Here is an 18,731-nt window from a genome sequence, read left to right as displayed (position 1 = left end):
CCTGTTGAGACTATCTGTCTGCCTCTCTGCATCATTTTTCTTACACCTTCCTGTAGCCTGGTTCCCTTCATGTTCAACCCCCACTTTCCACTGCATCACATTCCACTTCTTGTCTCTCTGGGAATCCTTCTAAAAACCAAAAGATTCCAAGACTGGAGCCTGGCCACTCTGTGTTCTCAGGTGTAATCTTAGGCGATTGATAACTGCTGAGGGCCTCGGTTTTCCCATTAAACATGAAAGGATCTGGCGTAGTGGCACACCCCTTTAATCCCAGCACTCGGGAGGCAAAGTCAAGCGGATCTCTGTGAGTTTGAGGACAGCCTGGTCTACAGAGTAAATTCCAAGACAGCTAGAGCTACTTAGTGAGACCCAGTTTCGAAACAAAAACAAATACCATCCCAAAACAGTAAGAAGGGGGTTCTGTCTGTCTACCTAACTCCTGGGACTTACTGGATCCAGGACGATACTCTCTCCCACACAGTGACCCTCTCAGCTTTCCTGTCTTTGCACCTCTGCATCCGTGTCCTCCCCAGGCCCGAGGCAAACATCAGTATCCTTTTGCCCCCTTGCTCACTGCGCTGCGTGTGTCTCTTTCTCACGTACACACACCAAGATTTTAGTCTGACCTTCCTTTACACTATCTGTAACTCATGCCACAGAATAAAAAGGACAAGGAAATCTAAAAACTTGTGTTTGAACCTCATCAAGCCTCAGTCCCTCATTTGTAACCCGAGGAAAACAACTAAACTTGTATTTAGATCTAATCAGCTTATGGAAAGTAGTAACAAGGGATGGCAAATGCTTGGCACCGAAGAAGTGCCTGTACCACGTGCCGGCGAACCGAGCCTCGATTGGCTGTGAGTCTCCCTAGGGCTAGACTGAGAGCTGCCTGAGGACCCGGTAGACGCTCCGCTACAGGCGCGGGGAAGAGGTTAGGCTGGCCGGGCACAAAAGGACGAGACTTCAATTCCCGGAGGGAAGACCAACCAGGTGGACCCCTAACCTCCCGGAAGTGACGATCCGGGGGCAAGCGACGCCGCAGCCAGGCCTTCCCGAGCTGGCCCGGTCCGAGAGGGCCGCGCGCAGCATGGCGGAAGCGGAAGGGAGTTCTCCGCTCCTGTCGCAGCCGCCGCCGCCCCCTCCTCGGATGGCGGAAGTAGAAGCGCCGACGGCGGCCGAGACGGACATGAAGCAGTACCACGGGTCCGGTGGCGTCGCCATGGACGTGGAGCGGAGCCGCTTCCCCTACTGCGTGGTATGGACTCCCATCCCGGTGCTCACGTGAGTCTCTTCCGATGTCGCCGCGAAGACGGGGAGGGCCCGAGCGTCCTCCAGTGTGCCGTTCAAGCTTTTTTCTCAGACTCGCGGCAACCCTTACCCCGGGCCAGGCCAGCGCGGGGTCCCTAGGACCCCGCCACCTGTGCGGTGCGCGTTCCAGCCGCATGCATGCTGCCGATCATGGTTACCCCTAGTCTGATTGGGGAGGAAGACAAGTGTAGATCAGCGGGAAAGACCAGGTGACTGGCGAGCCCTTAAGCTGCAGGCGTACAGAAAAGTCCTTTAACCTTGTCTGAAGAGGTGTGTTCATTCATTCACTTTTTTTTTTGTTCACTCATTGAGCAAATGAATGAATGCTTCCTGGTCATCTACTATACGCAAGACGTTTTGCCTTTAGAAGCAAAAGTGAGTTTAATTGAGGCCACACTGGTTCATAGGATGGCAGCACTGGGAGGTCCATGCCAACATTTTGCCCCCTACATCTTCTGAGTGGCAAAACAGAATCAGGTACATAGATGCAGCTTAACTGCCCTCCTTTAGTCTTAAGTGCCTGCACAGTTTGCAAGCTCTTTCATTCCCATTTCTTTACATTTCTTCCCCCCCCCCCCAGACAGAGTTTCTCTGCGTTGTTTTTGGTGCCTGTCCTAAATCTTGCTCTGTAGACCAGCCTGGCCTTGAACTCACAGAGATCCACCTGCCTCTGCCTCCCAAGTGCTGGGATTACAGGCGTGGGCCACCACCGCCCGGCTTTCTTTCCATTTCTAAAGTAGGAATTGTTTCCCCCGACGGTGAAGCTGAGTTTCTTACCACATTGTCTAGGTCAGTTCACTGCCCCGGCAAGAAGACGTTCAGAAGTCAGGTTTACTGTGTAACTTGTCTTTCAGCGGTGTCCTAGCACCCCCTCACCTGAGGGGGTACATATTTTCTCCTCTATCAAAACCAACCACCAGGCATGGTGATCCACACCTTTAATCCCAGCACCCAGAGTTAGAGGAAGCCAGATGTCTGAGTTAGAGGCCAGCCTGAACAAGACATGCATTCCATGCCAGCCAGGCCTGCATAGTGAGACCCAGTGTGAAACAAAACCAGCCAAATTGTGTGGAGAAGGAATAATTTTTAGCTTCAAATGTTGCTGATCTTAAAATCGCTTTAATCTTTTGTTTTGTATTAATTTTATTGATTTTTAAGTCAAGATCTCAATATGTATCCCAGGCTGGCCTGGTATTTATTGTGTAGCCCATGTTGACTTTGAACTCCTGATCCCCCTGCCTTGGGCTTCTGAGTTCTGGGACTACAGGGCTATACCACCCCATTTAGCTAATGACCCTATTTTTTTACCCCCGAGACAGGGTTTCTCTGTGTAGCTTTGCACCTTTTCCTGGAACTCACTTGGTAGCCCAGGCTGGCCTTGAACTCAGAGAGATCCGCCTGCCTCTGCTTCCCGAGTACTGGGACTAAAGGCGTGCACCACCACCACCCGGCCATGACCCTAATTTTTGTGTTATGTTAAACTTCTTGGGTCTTGGGTCTTTACTCAATCAGTAAAGTACTTGCTGTGATTCCTGTTGCCCATGTGAAAAACTAACGAAGCTGTGCATTGTCTGTAGTCCCAGAGCTGAGAAAGTGGAGATAAGAGGATCTCTGAGGTTTGCTGGCCAGCTAGATACTGTCTCCAAAAGTAAGGTCCCCACTGGGCATAGTGATACATTCCTGTAATCCCAGCACTCAGGAGGCAGAGCCAAAAGGAGGTGGGAGTGGGGCTGAATCAATGGCTCATTGGTTAAGAGCACTTGTTGCTCTTGCAAGCCAGGGTTCAAGTCCCAGCACCCTCATGGTGGTATTCGGGCATCTGTAATTCCAGTTCCAGGGGATCTGATAGAACCAGGCAAACATGTGGTGCACATGCATACATACAGGCAAAACATTTATATAAATAAACCGTAAAAGAAAAGGTCTGAGTCCAGGCACTGGCCCACACCTCTGATCTGAGAGTATTGAAGCCATCCTAGGCTACGGAGCAAGGTCTGGGCCAACCTAGGGCTCCAGAGTGAGACCCTGGATCCAAAAGTCAAAACAGTTTACAACATGTGCTTGTTAATTCATTAGATGTTCCTCCCAACACATTTGCTAAAGGACTTGGGCCTTGTCGTTGTCGGTAGTAAGGCCTAGATGTATGGTATAGAGCCAGTAGCCATACTCTGGCAAGTAAGGCGGGGTGCTGCTTGCTCTGAGTCGATGGAAGGGGTAGAGAATAACAAGTAACTAGTAGGGAGAGCCCCAGATAGGGAGTAGAGCTGTGAAGAAACAGACTGTCACTGTGAGAGTGGGTGAGTACTCAGTGTGTCATTTGTGTGAAAACTCGGCATGTTAGCCATGTTGGCCTTTTCCTCGTTTCTTCATTTTCAAAAATTATTTCTACCAGGTGGTGGTGGCACAAGACTTTAATCCTAGAGGCAGGCAGATCTCTGTGAGTTCAAGGCCAGCCTGGGCTACAGAGCAAATTCCAGGACAGCTAAGGCTATACAGAGAAACCCTATCTCGAAAAACAAGATTGTTTATGTGTGTATGAGTACTTATGGAGATCAGAGGACAGCTTACAGGAGTTTGTTCTGTCCTGCCGTGTGAGTCCTGGGATCAAACACAGATACCTTTACACACCGAACCATCTGGTCAGCTCCTCATTTTTAGAACTATTTGTGGCCTGGTTCTCCGCAGAGAAATGGTAGCAACTTGAGGTGGAGACACACAGTTCCCCAGTGTCTGGGCTAGCAGCAGCTTACATCTCAGTTCTCTTCAGATGTGTGTGCAGGTGTTTCTAAGACCCTGTGCTCCCACTGGAGGACTCGGCCTTCAGCAGAAGGGCCAGATCCTGATGACTTTAGCTATATGAGATGGCTGAATGTAGTGATAGATGTGGCATGGGGACTTTCATGTCTGTGAGAGGAAGATCAGAGGAAGACACTGAGTCCAAGACCTGTCCATCTCTTCTGAGATGTTAGCAGTAGGTGCTGTTAGTAATCAAAGCATTTCATGTTCGATGTCACCCAGTCCTTACATCAACTGGGAAAGCAGGTATTGTTGCTCATATGTAGATGAGGGATAAAGAAATGGAACTCCAGGATGGGCAGCTAACTTGTTCACTAACCTCTCCTGAGGACCATTTTGTCCTAGGTCAGAAGACACAGCAGTTAGCTGAGCTCCGGAGCTTATCTTCGGGGCACTGACAAGCTTGGGTTGGGACCTGCTTCCCTGGGGCTTTGCTGGCACAGAGATTTAGTGTTGTGTCGGTCCCCAATCCCATCAGCACAGTCGTAACAGGGAGTGCTGCTCAAAGCCGGGTCCCCTGCCACTTGAAAGGAATCTGGTCCCGGAAGAGTTCTGAGAAGCCAGGGGAACTGTTTCCCACAGTTCTTGGTTACCGTCCTGTGTTCACCATGGATCTTCAGCTGCTTGCTCTTTAAGTCAGATAGCAGGTATTTACTGACCAGCTCAGCACAACATTGAGCAACTCACATGTGAGCAGTGTTTTACATAGATTGCAAGCAGTGCCCCTCAGCCAAGTACTTGTTACTCTGCAGGAAGATGGGAATAGATAGCCTGCTCAAGTTAAATCAGACCTGACTTCTCTCTCTCTCTCTCTCTCTCTCTCTCTCTCTCTCTCTTTGTCTTTTGACACAGGGTTTCTCTGTGCAGTCCTGCCTGTCCTGCAACTCACTCTGTAGACCAGGCTGGCCTTGAACTCACAGAGATCCACCTGCCTCTGCCTCCTGGGTGCTGATTTCATTCTTTTTTTTTCTAATTGTCACATAGAGTAGTCTATGTACATATAGGGTACAGTATGGCATTGTTTGTTTTTTGAGACAGGGTTTCTCTGTGTAGCTTTGCACCTGTCCTGAAACTTACTCTGTAGACCAGGCTGGCCTCAAACTCACAGAGATCTGCCTGGTTCTGCCTCCTGAGTGTGGGATTAAAGGCGTGCGCCACCACCGCCTGGCTTCAATATGTATTTTTAAAATGGGTGGGCAAAGTGCTTGCCTCACAAACATGAGGACCTGAGTTCAAATCCCCAGAACCATCCAAAGGCAGGCATAGGAAATAGGAGCCTGTACCCCCAGGGCTCCTATGGAGAGATGGCAGAGACAGGGAATCTCCAGACGTTCACTGGAAGCTAGTCTGGAGTACACAGCAGTGTGGTCCTGTCATCCATGGTGTCCTCTGACCTCCACACATACACCAGGCCCATGCACATACAGCATATACACACACAGAGAATATGACGGTCAGATCAGGGTGCAGATATGGTGCATCTATTACCTCAGCTATCATTTCTGTGTTGGGAAGATTTGGAAGACTCTCTGCTGACTCCTGAAATCTGCAGTTACTTGTCAATTATAGTGACTGTACTGTCTGCAGAATACTGCAATTACTTCTCTCCAGCTGCATCCCTCTACTCTTAAATACGAATCATTTGGTCAGTATTCCACTGACAGATACATAGGGGAGTTTGGGGCTGTGTGCCATCCAGGCACTCTTAGAACTCTTGAGTGTCTAGGGAAGAGCTGGAGAGTGGGCTCAGTGGTCAAGAGCCAGTACTGCTCCTTTGGGGACCTGGATTCAGTTTCCAGTACCCACATCCTGTGGCTCACAAAGGCTGATAACTCCAGCTCCCTGGGATCAGATGCCCTCTTCTGGCCTCCAAGGGCACCTACCTGCACTCACATCCCATACCACCACACACAGATACACATAATTAAATTAATCGTGGAATAAAAGAAAGCCTCTTCCTTTTCAGTTTAAATCCATCACCTACGATTATCTAGTCAGGACTGTCATCTGGGGCTGTGACTTCAGCAGTGGCCTCTGCATGGCCTCCTTCTGCCTTCTCAGCTCTCCACCCATCTTTCAGTTATACATCAAGCACCTTACCCACTGAGCCGTCTTCCCAGCCCTGAGGACCCTCCCCATTTTAAACCTCCTCATTGAAGTGTTATTTACATATTATAAGGTACACAATTCTTAGGCATACAATTCAATTAAGTTTTTAAGCCAGCCTGCCTGCCACTCTTCCTCCCTCCCTCCCTCCCTCCCTTTCTTCCTGTTTATGGGCTGGAGAGACGGTTCAGCAGTTAAGGCCATGTACTGTTACAGAGAACCCAAGTGTACTTCCCAGCCCTGTGTCCATTGGCTGACAACCCCTGTAAGTCCAGCTTGGTGGCAGGCATCCACACAGCCAAGCCACATCTTGCCAGTCCCAGTGCAATAGCCATAGGCTTGTTTTGTCTTCTGGAACACTAAACAGTACTGTATTTCATACGCTTGGCTCAGGCTTTCTTTCAGGCGTACACTCTTGAGAGTCTATGTTGTATGTAGCGGAAATGGGTCTTTCATTGTTACATGGAACCATGGCCAGGCTATGCTGATTTTACTTATTTCAGGGTGTTTGGAGGTGGGCGTTGGTTGGGTTTGGTTTTAAAGAGCTTCATTTTGTTTTCTCTGCATGTATATATGTGCACTGCATGCATGCCTGGTGCTCATGGAGGTCAGAAGAGGATGTCACATCCTGTGGAATTGGAGTTATGGAGTTGTGAGCTACCATGCTGGGTGCTGGGAACTGAACCCAGGTCTTCTCCAAGAACAGCAAGTGCTCTTAATGGCTAAGGCATCTCTCCAGTCCCATTGTTTTTTGAGACAAGCTCTTACTATGTAGACAAGGCTAGTCTTGAACTCACAGAGATCTGCCTGCCTCTGCCTCCCAAGTACTAGGATTACAGGCGTATACCAGCCTTGTTCAGCTCAATTGGATTTTGTTACCTTATTTTTAAAAATTAACTTTGAGATAATTTACATTTAACAAAAGATATACTTTATTTTATGTGTATGCATGTTTTGTTTGCATCTGCATCTGTGCAGCACATCTGCCTGGTGCTCACAAAGGCCACATGGTTATGAGCTGCCGTGTGGGGTTTGGGAATTGAACCAGGGTCCTAGAAGAGCATCCAGTGCTCTTCATCACTGAGCCATTTTCTTTTTTCAGCCCCAATTAGAGGTACAGATTTTTATGAGCACAGTTCATTGAGGATTTTTATTTTTCACAGTTCTGGGGTTCAAACCCAAGGCCTTGTTTATGCTATCCAAGCACTCAGGGTACTCTGTATGTCTTTGTACAAGTTTTGGGGCACAAGGCCTTGCTTCTCTCTGTACATCCTCAGAGCTGCTGAGGCATAGCTTACAGTGCCGACCGTTTCCCAGGAGGGAGGTGTTTTTGTCTCCCCAGCAGAGTCCACTGCCTGCTGTTCTGCGTCTCTGCTGTGCTGTCAGTGATAGCTCTTCTGGCGGTGGTGCAGGCTATCCCACTGTGCTTCCGGGCCACAGTTGCCTTTCTTTGGTGCTTTCCCCAGTCCTGTGGACCTCCCTAAGGTGACTCACCATGAAACAGTGTCACCTGCTCCCCCAGCTAGATACAATCTGCCTGGCATCTGCCTAACCGCCCTGTCCTTTCTCTGCTGTTTTCTTATAGGTGGTTTTTCCCCATCATCGGCCACATGGGCATCTGCACGTCCACGGGGGTCATTCGGGACTTCGCTGGCCCCTACTTTGTTTCGGTGAGTCTCCATTTTGCCCTGCGCTGGAGAGTCTCCAGGCTCACATAGGCTGGCCTGGGCCCAGGACATCGCAGATAACTCTCGGCTCTAGCCTCCTGCCCCTCACCAGTGTTTGACCCCTTTCCTTCTCTTGCCTCCAGGACAGGCCAGGAGGGCAGTGTGGCCAGAGGAATCTTAAGTAACTGGCTCAGCCCTTTGCCCCCTGGGTACCAAGACATGGGTAGGGGTTAGAGGCAAGAGTGGAGTCAGACCATCCAGGAACCACATCTCTGGACCTTCAGAAGGTGGGAGCCATGGTTGGGGGACAGGGGAGGCTGACATGGTTTCTAGGGTGGGGCTTTTAGACTGAACCAGTGTGTTCTCAAATCTGCTTCCTGGGGATGGACCAGGACTAGTCCAGTGGGCTCTTTCCAGATGAGCACATGGCATCTGCCTATTTTCAGGTGGTTAAAGGCGGAACAAAGGGGTGTGATAGCCTAGCCTGTTCCCATTAATGGTTGTTACAACCATCCGGACAGGACAAGGTCTGTTGCTGTGAATGTAAAACTTTTAATAGCTAGGCATAGTGGATAGTTCTCTAACCCCAGCATTGGGAAACTGAGGCAGGAGGATTCCTCAGAGTTTAAGGCCAGCCTGGGCTACATAGTGAGTTTCAGGTTAGTGTTGGGTATAGAGTTGGACTCTGCTTAAAAAAACAAACAAACAAACAAACAAAGCCAGGCATAGTAGCACATGCCTTTAATTCCAGTACTCGGGAGACAGAGGTAGTGAGTTCAAGGACAGCCTGGTCTCAGTATATATTATTAGATTTCTAGGCTGTGCATGTGTCTGCATACGGAGTCTAGGACTCTCCTTAGTCTTCCTCATAAGAAAGTTCTATGGGTCCAGCAGCCTCTGTCCTACTCTGAAGGTGCCCCGATCCAGGTCCCGTGTGGGCCATCACTGTTGCATTGAGAGGTCGGGGCTGAGGTTCTGGGCATGAAGGAGAGCTCCGGGCCAGGGTGAAAGATCCAAGACTGCCCTGAGCACATGGGGGAGGTCCAGAGGAGCCCCTGGCTGTTGCAGTGCCTCCTTCTCACAGAGCAGTGGCTCCGGCACTACAGACGCCATGCCCTGCCGTGCCCCAGCCCTGCTGCCCCTTCTGAGTCACTGCACTTGAGCCTCTGACCCCGGGTTGTCAATAGACTGGGGGTGGTTTCTGCACTGACTTCTGCTCCTGTCTCTCAACAGGAAGACAACATGGCCTTTGGAAAGCCTGCCAAGTAAGTGAATAGTCTTGTGTCTAGCTCTAGGGCCAGGTTCCTCCTGCTCAGAGCAACAGGCCAGGCCCTGTGAGACACAGCAGGAGCCAGCACCTTGAGGACAGTTAGAGCCCATTAGGACACAGTGCCCTGTTCCAAGCACCTCGTGTGTCAGTGTCTGTCTGGACCTCATCTTGTAGACCGACCAGGGAGGGGACTCAGGCAAGGTCACACAGTTAGGAAGCATCAAAGCTGCCTCTATACAGCCAAGTCTGCCCTTTTTTTTCTTTTTCTTTTTTTTTTTTTTTTTTTTTTTTTTTTGGTTTTTCGAGACAGGGTTTCTCTGTGTAGCTTTGCACCTTTCCTGGACTAGCTCTGTAGACCAGGCTGGCCTCGTACTCACAGAGATCCACCTGGCTCTGCCTCCCGAGGGCTGGGATTACAGGTGTGCGCCACCGCCGACGGTAAGTCTGTCTTTCTATGTAGCCTGGAGTCCTTCCACCCTGGGGAACAAGCAGGCCATTTAGGAATAGGAGGCTGCTTGGGATTCCACTGCAGCTCTGCTTTGGAGGGTGTGAAAGCTGCTTGGGCTCTTTGAGAGCAAACTTTCACTCGGGCTTGTCTTTCTTTTCTTCCTTTTTAATTTATTTTATGTGCATTGGTGAGCCCTTGGAACTGGAGTTGTGACCATTGTGAGCTGCCATGTGGGTGCTGGGAATTGAATCTGTGTCCTCTGGAAGAGCAGCCAGTGCTCTTAACCACTGAGCCATCTCTCCAGGCCTTGTCTTTACGTATTACTTCAGCGCTGGGTGGTTCCTGTAACTCTGGGCCTGGTGACAGTGTGTCAGAACTACTGCAGGTATCCTGTGGCCCAGAGCTAGCCAGGAAGCTGCTGGACGAAGTGGCTTGGAGGAGAGCTCCCTGCTCTGCCTTCCTCAGGCAGGTGGAGATGTGGTTCTGCAGTTTCTTTGGGCTGTTTTTCAGAGTGTTTTAGTTGGTTAATTTTCGTATTTCCAAAGGCAGTTTTCAGGACGACCTGCTCCAAGCAGGATCCTTGAGCCCCATAGTCCAGGCCCTGGTGGTTTCTCACTGCCACGAGCTCTGGTGATCTCCTGTCGTCACTGTGCACCCCCCTCAGCGCGTGCGCGTGCGCACGCGCGCGCGCACACACACACACACACACACACACTCACACACTTCTGCCTGGGGCCACCAGGGGCCCTCTGCTGCATCCAGCAGCCACTCCCACCTGCCTGGTGTTCAGGGCTTCACTCTGCCAGCTTCTTTTCTGCTCTAGCCAACTGAGTTGGGGAGACGCTGCTGCTGGGTGAACACCTCAGTGTCACATCTGCATCTCCTGCCTCAGCTGCCTGTTCGTTCCCCACCTTGTTTTCTCCTGAATCCTCCAGGACTGCTCAGTCACTTATTCTGGGACAGTTTATGCTTCCCACCTCTATCAAGCTGTTCCCACCAAACCCCTCTTCCATCAGCCTAGACTCAGGTGTTCTCTCTGTCTTCATCCATTCAGGTTGCCATGACAAAATGCCATTGAGTGGGTGGCTCCTCCACAACAAAAGTGTCTCAGCTCTGGAGAGCAGGAAGGCCGAGAACAGGGTGCTGGTACACTCAGTGTCTCACGGGGGCCACAGTGCCTTCTTGTACCCACACATGATGAAAGGAGTGGGGGGCTATCTTTTAAGGCCACTGACCCCACTCATAAGGGAGTTCCTCAGGTTAGGATTTCAACATAAGAACGGGGACAGTCTGTGGTGGTGGCAGCAGTGGCACACATGCTTTTAATCCCAGCACTCAGGAGGCAGAGCCAGACGGATCTCTGTGAGTTCGAGGCCAGCCTGGTCTGCAGAGTGAGCTCCAGGTCAGCCAGGGCTACAAGGAGAAACCCTGTCTTGAAAAGCAAAAAAAGAAGAAGAAAAATAGGGTATTGGTGAAATTATTAAGGCCACTCCACGTAGTTAAAAGGGAGGTTTATTTTGTGGGGTAACTTACAAATGAAGGGGTAGGTTGCAGGGTCTGGCAAAGGTATGGCACAGTCTGGCGGTGTTCTCTGGAGAACTCTGCTCGGTCTACCTCCAGCATCCAGGGTCCTGGAACCCAGAGAAGCTGGCTCATCCAGAACTCGGGTGTTCAACGTCCTCTCTCAGCCCCGCCTTGTGGGCGTGACCATTACCGAAGCCTCAATGAGGGTTGGAACTTCCAGGTCAAAGCTGAAATGGCTACCCACTCCAGACAATGTGGGACAGACATTCCGACCACACAGCACTCTAGACTCGTCTGAGTCTTCCCAGGAGCCGTCGTGGCACTGGCGGTCTTGCTGGCCACAATTGTCTCACTTCTTGGAGAGAGATGAACAGACTTGTTGTTCACCCCAAATTGGACACTGATTATACCCAAATGGAGCTTCATGAACCTGCATTTACTGGGGTCACTTACAGGAGTGCAAGTGTCCCAAAGTCACTCAACTGACCCCCAGAAAAGTTCACATTGTGGGCGCAGCTCGTGAGGCGTGCATATCCCTGCATTTCCTGCATGTCACACAGGCACCTGGGCATTCAGTCTCTCCCCACCATCTGCTCCCGCTTACAGACCCTGGGGAAAGGCCTCGTGCAGGGGTTCCCTGGGCCAGTTTTCTTTATTCCCCAAGTCTCAGGAGCTCCACCACCCTAGACCTGGGCCTGGTTCACCCCACAGCCTTGGGCAGCCCACACAGAGAGGGTTCATAAAGCTGAAGGCCTTTTTCCTTCAGGTTCTGGAAACTGGACCCCGCCCAGGTATACGCCAGTGGGCCCAATGCATGGGACACAGCTGTGCACGATGCCTCTGAGGAGTACAAGCACCGCATGGTAGGTGGGGACGGGAAGTGAACCCCCTCCCCCTCCCTCTCCCCCAGCGCAGTCTGACCCAGCTGCTCTTGTGTCTCCAGCACAATCTCTGCTGTGACAACTGCCACTCACACGTGGCCTTGGCTCTGAACCTGATGCGTTACAACAATAGTACCAACTGGAACATGGTGACGCTCTGCTTCTTCTGCCTGATTTATGGGAAGTACGTCAGGTGAGCTGTCTTCACACCTGCAGGCTCCCCCAGGCCGCTCTCCCAAGGATCCTGGAAAGGCTGTCACTGGAGTCCTTCAGTTACCAGGGACAGTTGGAACAGACTCTGAGGTTCTAATCTAGAACAACCGGGTTCCTGGTGGGGAGCAAGGTGACTCTACCAAAGTCCTACCCCACACGGTTCCAGGTCACCTGTCACGTGCTCACTGCGAGGTTCTGGGTAGCTGCTCTGGGCTACAGCTGTCCCTCATAAGGGCTGCAGTGGGTCTGGCTTCTGGGGAAGCTGTGAGTCTCCAGGTGTTGAGATGAACACATCTCATGGCTAGTGTGTCCCCTCCACAGCCCCCCACCCCATGTCCTTTGTCAGAGGCAGGCTTCTGGACTGTTGAGCTCCTCGTCTAGGCAGACCTTTGAAGCCACAGCCTTGTGACCTTGAGACTGAGACATTTATCCCAGTTCACAGGGAGAGAACTCAGGGTGGGTGAGTTCTCTGTGTCCCACAGCAGAGCCCAGACTTAGGAACCATCTCACACTTGAGCTGATCCCCTGCCCGAAAACTTTGTTCTTAATTGTGCTCATCATTAAGAGCTTCTGGAAGGGAAATTCTCAGAGGGCTTCTTTGCCCCTAGAAAAGAACATAACTGGGCACAGGATCGAGGCAGAGCCAGGCTTGAGACTTTGTACATTTGCTTCCTTCCATGGCCTCCATAGTAGGCATCAGGCACTGTCCCTTGGCTGACGAAACTGAGGAGTAGGTTCCAGGGACCTCCTAGGAACCTAAGCCCTGTCAGGGTTGGAGAAGGAGGGCATTCTGGACCATCTGCCTGCTCACCTGACCGTGTCCCTGTGCTCTCCCCCGTCAGTGTTGGAGCCTTTGTGAAGACCTGGCTGCCCTTTGTCCTTCTCCTGGGCATCATCCTGACCGTCAGTCTCATCTTCAACCTGCGGTGATGGCCCCCAAGGAGGCCCCGCCACCACCCCGTCCCAGTTCTTTTATCCCCACCCTCAGGCAGTAGAGTCAGGGCTTGGGACGGAAGTGCTGAGGTAGAGTGAGATGAGGCCATTTAGAGCCTCCTTGTCCTCTCTCCTGGGCTTGTGGCCTCACCCTTGTGGTATCCCCATTGCTGTCCTGGGAAGGCCTTCCCTTAGAGCGCCTCCTGCCACAGTCACTGGGCTGTTTCTGCCATGCCCAGGACTCGGTGAGGGCACAGTGAGGACACGGTGGGCAAAGCTGGATTTGAAGCTGCTTTCTGGCTGGTTGTCATGTCCCGAAGTGGGATGTGGTGTTCTGAAACGTGCTGTGAGCCAAGAGACTTGGAACCTTCTCTGCTGGCCTAGAACGGACTGGAAGGGCTGGCTAGGCTCTTCCCTGTCTCTAGAGCTCTGCTAGCATAGTGTGTACCCCATCGCTCCTCATCTGAGCCCTGGCTAGCCAGGTGAATGGGTGCATGCAGAGTGGGTCCCCTGTAAATCAGGTAAGGTGAATCCCACTGTTTCCAGGCCAAGAAGTCCTCCTGCTGGTGATAGAACCCCTTATGTTCAGAGTGTGGTAACCCCAGAGCAGCTGGTGCACCATGGGTTGGCTGGCTCTACTTCCGGTTGCTGCAATGGGCCCTGAGCAGCCTGCCTCACCCCCTGCTCCTTTATAAGGGGCTCCCTGGCAGGAAATAAAGTTTCAAGTCCAGGTGGCGTTGTCATTTTCTTCTGCTCCTCCCCACCCCGGGTTCCTTAAGCTTGTATATCTCTGGGTCCTGGGGCAAAGAGATATGGTTACTAACAACATGTCCGAGTCTTTCCAACTGGAACTTAGGGGCACATCAGCATTTTGTAAACTGCCACTGCACAGGCTGTGGGAAGTCCCTGCCATTCCTGGTCTGTGTTCCAAGTTTCCTTCTAGAAGGCAATCTTCCATCCTTCCCTATGGAAAACCTTGTCAATAGGATTAGAGTTGGGAGTGACCTGCATCCTCAGCCGGGAGTGCACAGCTGGAGTAAGCCAAGAACGGCAGCCCTTGGCCATGTTGAGCTTCCCATGAGCCCCCACAATCATGTCACTGACTAGCTTGCTCCTTGGTTCTTCTCTCTATGGTTGCCAGGGTTCTTCATGTTCCTCACCACATACCAGTGTGTACTCAACTCTGACCTTTGCTTTCCACCAAAGCCCAGCTTAAATGCTGTTTCCAGGACAGCCTGTGACTCTGACAGCCCTCGGCAAGCATGGCCTTGGGTCCCACCCCCAACACTCAAACGCTTCCTCCGTAATAGCCCTTGTTACAGAGCTGCAGTCATGGGACCTCCCAACAGCCTTGTAAGGCAGGCACTATCAGGCCCATGTGGCAGATGAAGAAATGGGCACCCACGTGACTTGTCCAAGTTCAGAGGAAGCAAGAGACCCAAAAGCCAGGCAAGATTGGCTATCTTCCAGGGATGCTGGGAGGTGAGGGTGCAGGTGGCCACCAGGATGACCACCCCCACAGGGGACCCAGTGGAAAGCACCTGCATAAATAAATGCATACTTTCATTGAGCTGCCTCCATCCCTATACATGTATGATCTGGGAATCTGGGGTTCACTCAATAGTGGTGAAAGCCAAAAATGATTGTCAACCGACTTAGCTAAGAAAAAAGAAACTGAAAAGCAGACTAGCAGAAACAAGTCAGGGTGAGTGAGTGTTGGCTCAGGTTGAGAGCCCTGGCTGTTTTTCCAGAGGATGGTGGCTCACAACCATCAGAACCCAAATGAAAATTAGTACAAAGAAAGTGGAGCTGGACTGAGTTAGGAGCAAGACTGGCTGCTCTTCCAGAGGACCAGATTCCAGCTCCCACATGGTACCTCACATCTGTAACTCCAGTTCAAGGGGTCTAGTGCCTGCTTCTGGCCTCCACAGGCACCAGGCACACCTCTAATGCACAAACATACATGCAGGCAGAACACTCATACACAAAAACATTTCAAAGCAAGCAAGCTTGAAGACCAACGAAGCTCAGAGAGTTAGGGCACTTAACAGCCAAGACTGACGGCCTGAGTTCGATCCCTAGAACCCACATAAAGGTGGAAGGAGAGAAGACTCCTGTGAGGTCTTCTGACCTCCACATGCACACAGATAAAATGTAAATAAATAAATAAAAACCCACAACTTTTAAAGAGGGCTAAAGGTCAGGTGGTGGTGTTGTACACCTTTAATCCCAGCACTTGGGAGGCAGAGGCAGGTGGATCTCTCTGAGTTCAAGGGGGGGAGGGGCAGAAGAGATGGCTCAGCACTTAAAAGCACCTGTTGCTCTTGCAGGATGGTGGCTCACAACCATCTGTAACTCTGGTGCCAGAGTCTGACACCCTCTTCTGGCTCCCTTGTGCACCAGGCACTCATGTGTTTTACACATTATATATATATAGTCAAAGCATTTATACACACCAAAGGATAGAGGTGGCCTCTAGTGCCTAAGACCAGAATGTGGATAGCTACAGAACATCGTGACCCCAAAAGTCATATACTCTGAGACCCAAAATAGAATCCCCTGAGCAGGATGTGATACTCGATGGTAAGAATTTGGTCTCCTCAGCTGGCACAGGAATCCGGGGCCTTTCAAATAGAAAGGACCCTGGGGGTGAGAGGAGACATGGATGGTTCTGTGAACATGGATGCTCAGAGGTGCTAAAATGGCCATGGGCATTGGTCTGTTGGAGAGAGGATACCTGGCATCTACAACATGCCATCTGTACCAGGCACCTGTGTGCCATCTGTACGTCTCTGGGTTCCACTCTCCAGTTTGCCTAGAAGGAAATGATTGCTCAGAGGGGTTAAGAAACCTGCTCAAGCCGGGCAGTGGTGGCGCACGCCTTTAATCCCAGCACTCGGGAGGCAGAGGCAGGCGGACCTCTGTGAGTTTGAGGCCAGCCTGGGCTACAAAGTGAGTTCCAGGACAGGCTCCAAAGCTGAGAAACTCTGGAAAAAAGAAAAAAAAAAAAAAAAAGAAGAAGAAGAAGAAAGGAAGGAAGAGAGAGAGAGAAAGAAGAAAAGAAAAAAGAGGGGCTGGGGATTTAGCTCAGTGGTAGAGCGCTTGCCTAGCAAGCACAAGGCCCTGGGTTCGGTCCTCAGCTCTGGCAAAAAGAAAAAAAGAAAAAGAAACCTGCTCAAAGCCTTAGGGTGCTGGAGCCAGGACTCTGGCCTAGGTTGCCTAGTGGCAATTCTATAATCTTCCCATTACTGTAGCTCTTAGAAAAGTTTCTAACTTTGCTTCCAAAGAATTTCCTGTTGGCAGAATGGGTCTGCTACCCAGTCCACAGATGGGCCAGTCAAGGCCCGAGCTAGGCCTGCAGGTGAGGCATGCTTCAATTACAGGGTAAATCTGCAGTACAGCTGGGCCCAGCCGCAGGGGCCCTGCACACCTGGCCCTGGCTTCCCTGACAGGCTGTGGGTGCCCCAGTGCACCTGGGGAGCTGTAGTCCAGGCCCGGTTTTGCACCAGGCCCTGCTGACACCAGGTCCTGCTGAGGTGTCTCCTCCTCCTCCACCTCCTCTGGGCTGGGGCAGCTGCTGCTGGGCGAGTCAGCCTTAGTCCCTACTGCTCTTCTGGGCTCCGAAACTCCTTCCTGGAGAGCTGGAGTGAAGTTGTCCTTTCCGGACCCCTACAGGTAACCCACCTCCCCTGCCAGTGGTCTATGGGATGGGCACTGCCACCTGGTGTCCTGAGCATGCTCTGGCACCTTGGGAGCTTGGGGTGGGGGAGTTGGAGCAAGTTTATGACTCTGGCCTGCCCAGACAGATTGACGTACCTTTTTTTTTTTTTTTGGTCCCATGATGTTAGTACAGGGTGGGGGCACCAGGCTCTTGACCTGCTTCTGAAAGAGAAGGAAACTGAGGTAGAGAGAACCCAGGCTTGGAGGCTCACAGCCCAGACCAAGCAGACCTGTAAGACAAGGCCAGGCCCAGTTCTGCCAAATGTCCCTCCACCTTCACACACAGACACATCTGGTGGTCCCTGGGGCTCTAGAGTACACACAACATTGCCCGAGCTGGCCAACCACACAGGAAGAAATGCATACACCCACACGGCACTATCTCCCAGAAAGTCACTGCACTTACCATTGCCCCCACCCCACCCTGTAGGGCGTAGTTATACAACAACACAGCACTTAGTTTCAGATGCTATAGGGTCCCCTGTTAGATGCAGACATGTCTATCCTGTTAACTCAGCAGTTCAACACAACACAGCCATGCTCATCGACCATGCCACAGAAAAGTCCCAAGCTGGCTACGTAGCTGGCACCTCGAGCACAGCCATTCAGGGGAATATACAGGCATCTGCCCAGGGCTATGTAGATGCAGATGTACAGAAACCCCCGAGGGAAAGCGGGTAGGAAAGGAGGCTGGCTTGCTATGCTTGAACACTGACTCAGCTGGGAGTAGGCAGGGGCAGGAGACAGGCACAAGCCAGGACCCGCCCCTGAGTGCTCTAGTCCCACTTCAGCCCCACCTGGAGGCCAGGTATGGAAGGGGTGGGAAGGAGAGGAGAGAGTGCCCAGTGGGCCCAGGTCAGCGCCACTTCTGAGTGCTGGGCCTGAGTGCTGGGCCCTTGCCACGTCCACACGCCCCTCTCAGCTGGCAATGTTTTCCTTCCGGAATGGCTGTGGTGCCTAGGCATGAGTTGTTTGGCCAGCTGAGGCCTCCAGCCAAGTTGGGGGGTTGGGGAGGCCCTGTAAGCAGAGGGGCTCAGAACCTCCTCCAAGCAAGAAGGGCAGGGCTGTTGGGCTGTTGTCGGGGGAATCCCAGGGCGGGTGGCCTCAGTGGAATTGGGTGCTGCAGTTACCTTGCGGGGTGGGGGGGGGGGGGAAGTTGGGGGGGAGAGTTGGGGAGGAGGTTGCCTCAGACAGGAAGGCCAAATGGGCCAGGGCAGGGTGGAGGGAGGCAAAGGCAGAGGCAGGCTGGGCTGGGAGGCTCCCTGGGTGTAAACATGAGTGGCGAGAAGGCTGGGTGTGCATTTACTTGTTGGTGCAGGTCTGTTTTTGCATGTCATTGAGAGTCAGGTTATGTTGTGTGCAAAGTACTGACTTTGTGGGGAATGAGCGGTCCTTGGCTTCAAGGAGTTCACAGCCTGGTTAAATGGGTAGTGTGTGTGAAGAAAGCCAGAGAGATCTGTGGATCTGCAGGGACTTATTCGTGTACCTGAGTAGACACTTGTCTCCCTTGTGTGCACACACTGTGTGCAGGTTTAAGAATTACTGTGCACAGTTCTTGGGCTCAGGTCTCTTGCATATGTGTGCACAATCCTGTCATGTGTGTATATTACTTGTCTTTGTCCAGGTATCCTTGTATACCTATGACTGTGTGTAGAACAGTGGGTATATGTATCAGTGTGTACTGGCTTGCAGTTCTCCGTGTGTCCTTAGGGATATGTGCATATGTGTAGCCTTCTTTGAGTACATCCCCCACGCCCCACCTCACCTTGACCTGGCCTTCCTTTGATTGCTCCTTATTACTCAGGTATATGCTTGGGAGAAAACAGGCAGTTGGCTCCAGGATGTGTTTCTGAGAAGACACTGAC

The 18,731-nt window shown here is 51.7% G+C and overlaps 1 protein-coding gene across 1 annotated transcript; it reads left to right on the top strand.

The window, feature by feature from the left end:
- The first annotated feature begins 894 nt into the window (after nt 1-894).
- Nucleotides 895-13,876, top strand: Tmem222 (transmembrane protein 222). Its single transcript, XM_036180021.1, has 6 exons — nt 895-1,281; nt 7,796-7,880; nt 9,111-9,142; nt 11,886-11,982; nt 12,063-12,193; nt 13,056-13,876. The coding sequence occupies exons 1-6, from the start codon at nt 1,088-1,090 to the stop codon at nt 13,141-13,143; spliced, it is 627 nt and encodes a 208-aa protein (XP_036035914.1). The 5' UTR covers nt 895-1,087; the 3' UTR covers nt 13,144-13,876.
- Nucleotides 13,877-18,731: the final 4,855 nt, after the last annotated feature.

Source organism: Onychomys torridus, chromosome 2 (genome assembly GCF_903995425.1).
Source record: "Onychomys torridus chromosome 2, mOncTor1.1, whole genome shotgun sequence".
NCBI classification, from domain to species: Eukaryota; Metazoa; Chordata; class Mammalia; order Rodentia; family Cricetidae; genus Onychomys; species Onychomys torridus.
The sequence above is the reverse complement of the archived record's forward strand: the minus strand, read 5'-3'. Positions and strand labels throughout refer to the sequence as shown.

Bases quoted from the DNA above. Each gene is read 5' to 3' on its own strand.
- Tmem222 (XM_036180021.1), top strand. From the start codon at position 1,088: ATGGCGGAAGCGGAAGGGAGTTCTCCGCTCCTGTCGCAGCCGCCGCCG. The intron at 1,282-7,795 runs GTGAGTCTCTTC...GTTTTCTTATAG, and splicing joins ACTCCCATCCCGGTGCTCAC to GTGGTTTTTCCCCATCATCG. The intron at 12,194-13,055 runs GTGAGCTGTCTT...CTCCCCCGTCAG, and splicing joins ATTTATGGGAAGTACGTCAG to TGTTGGAGCCTTTGTGAAGA.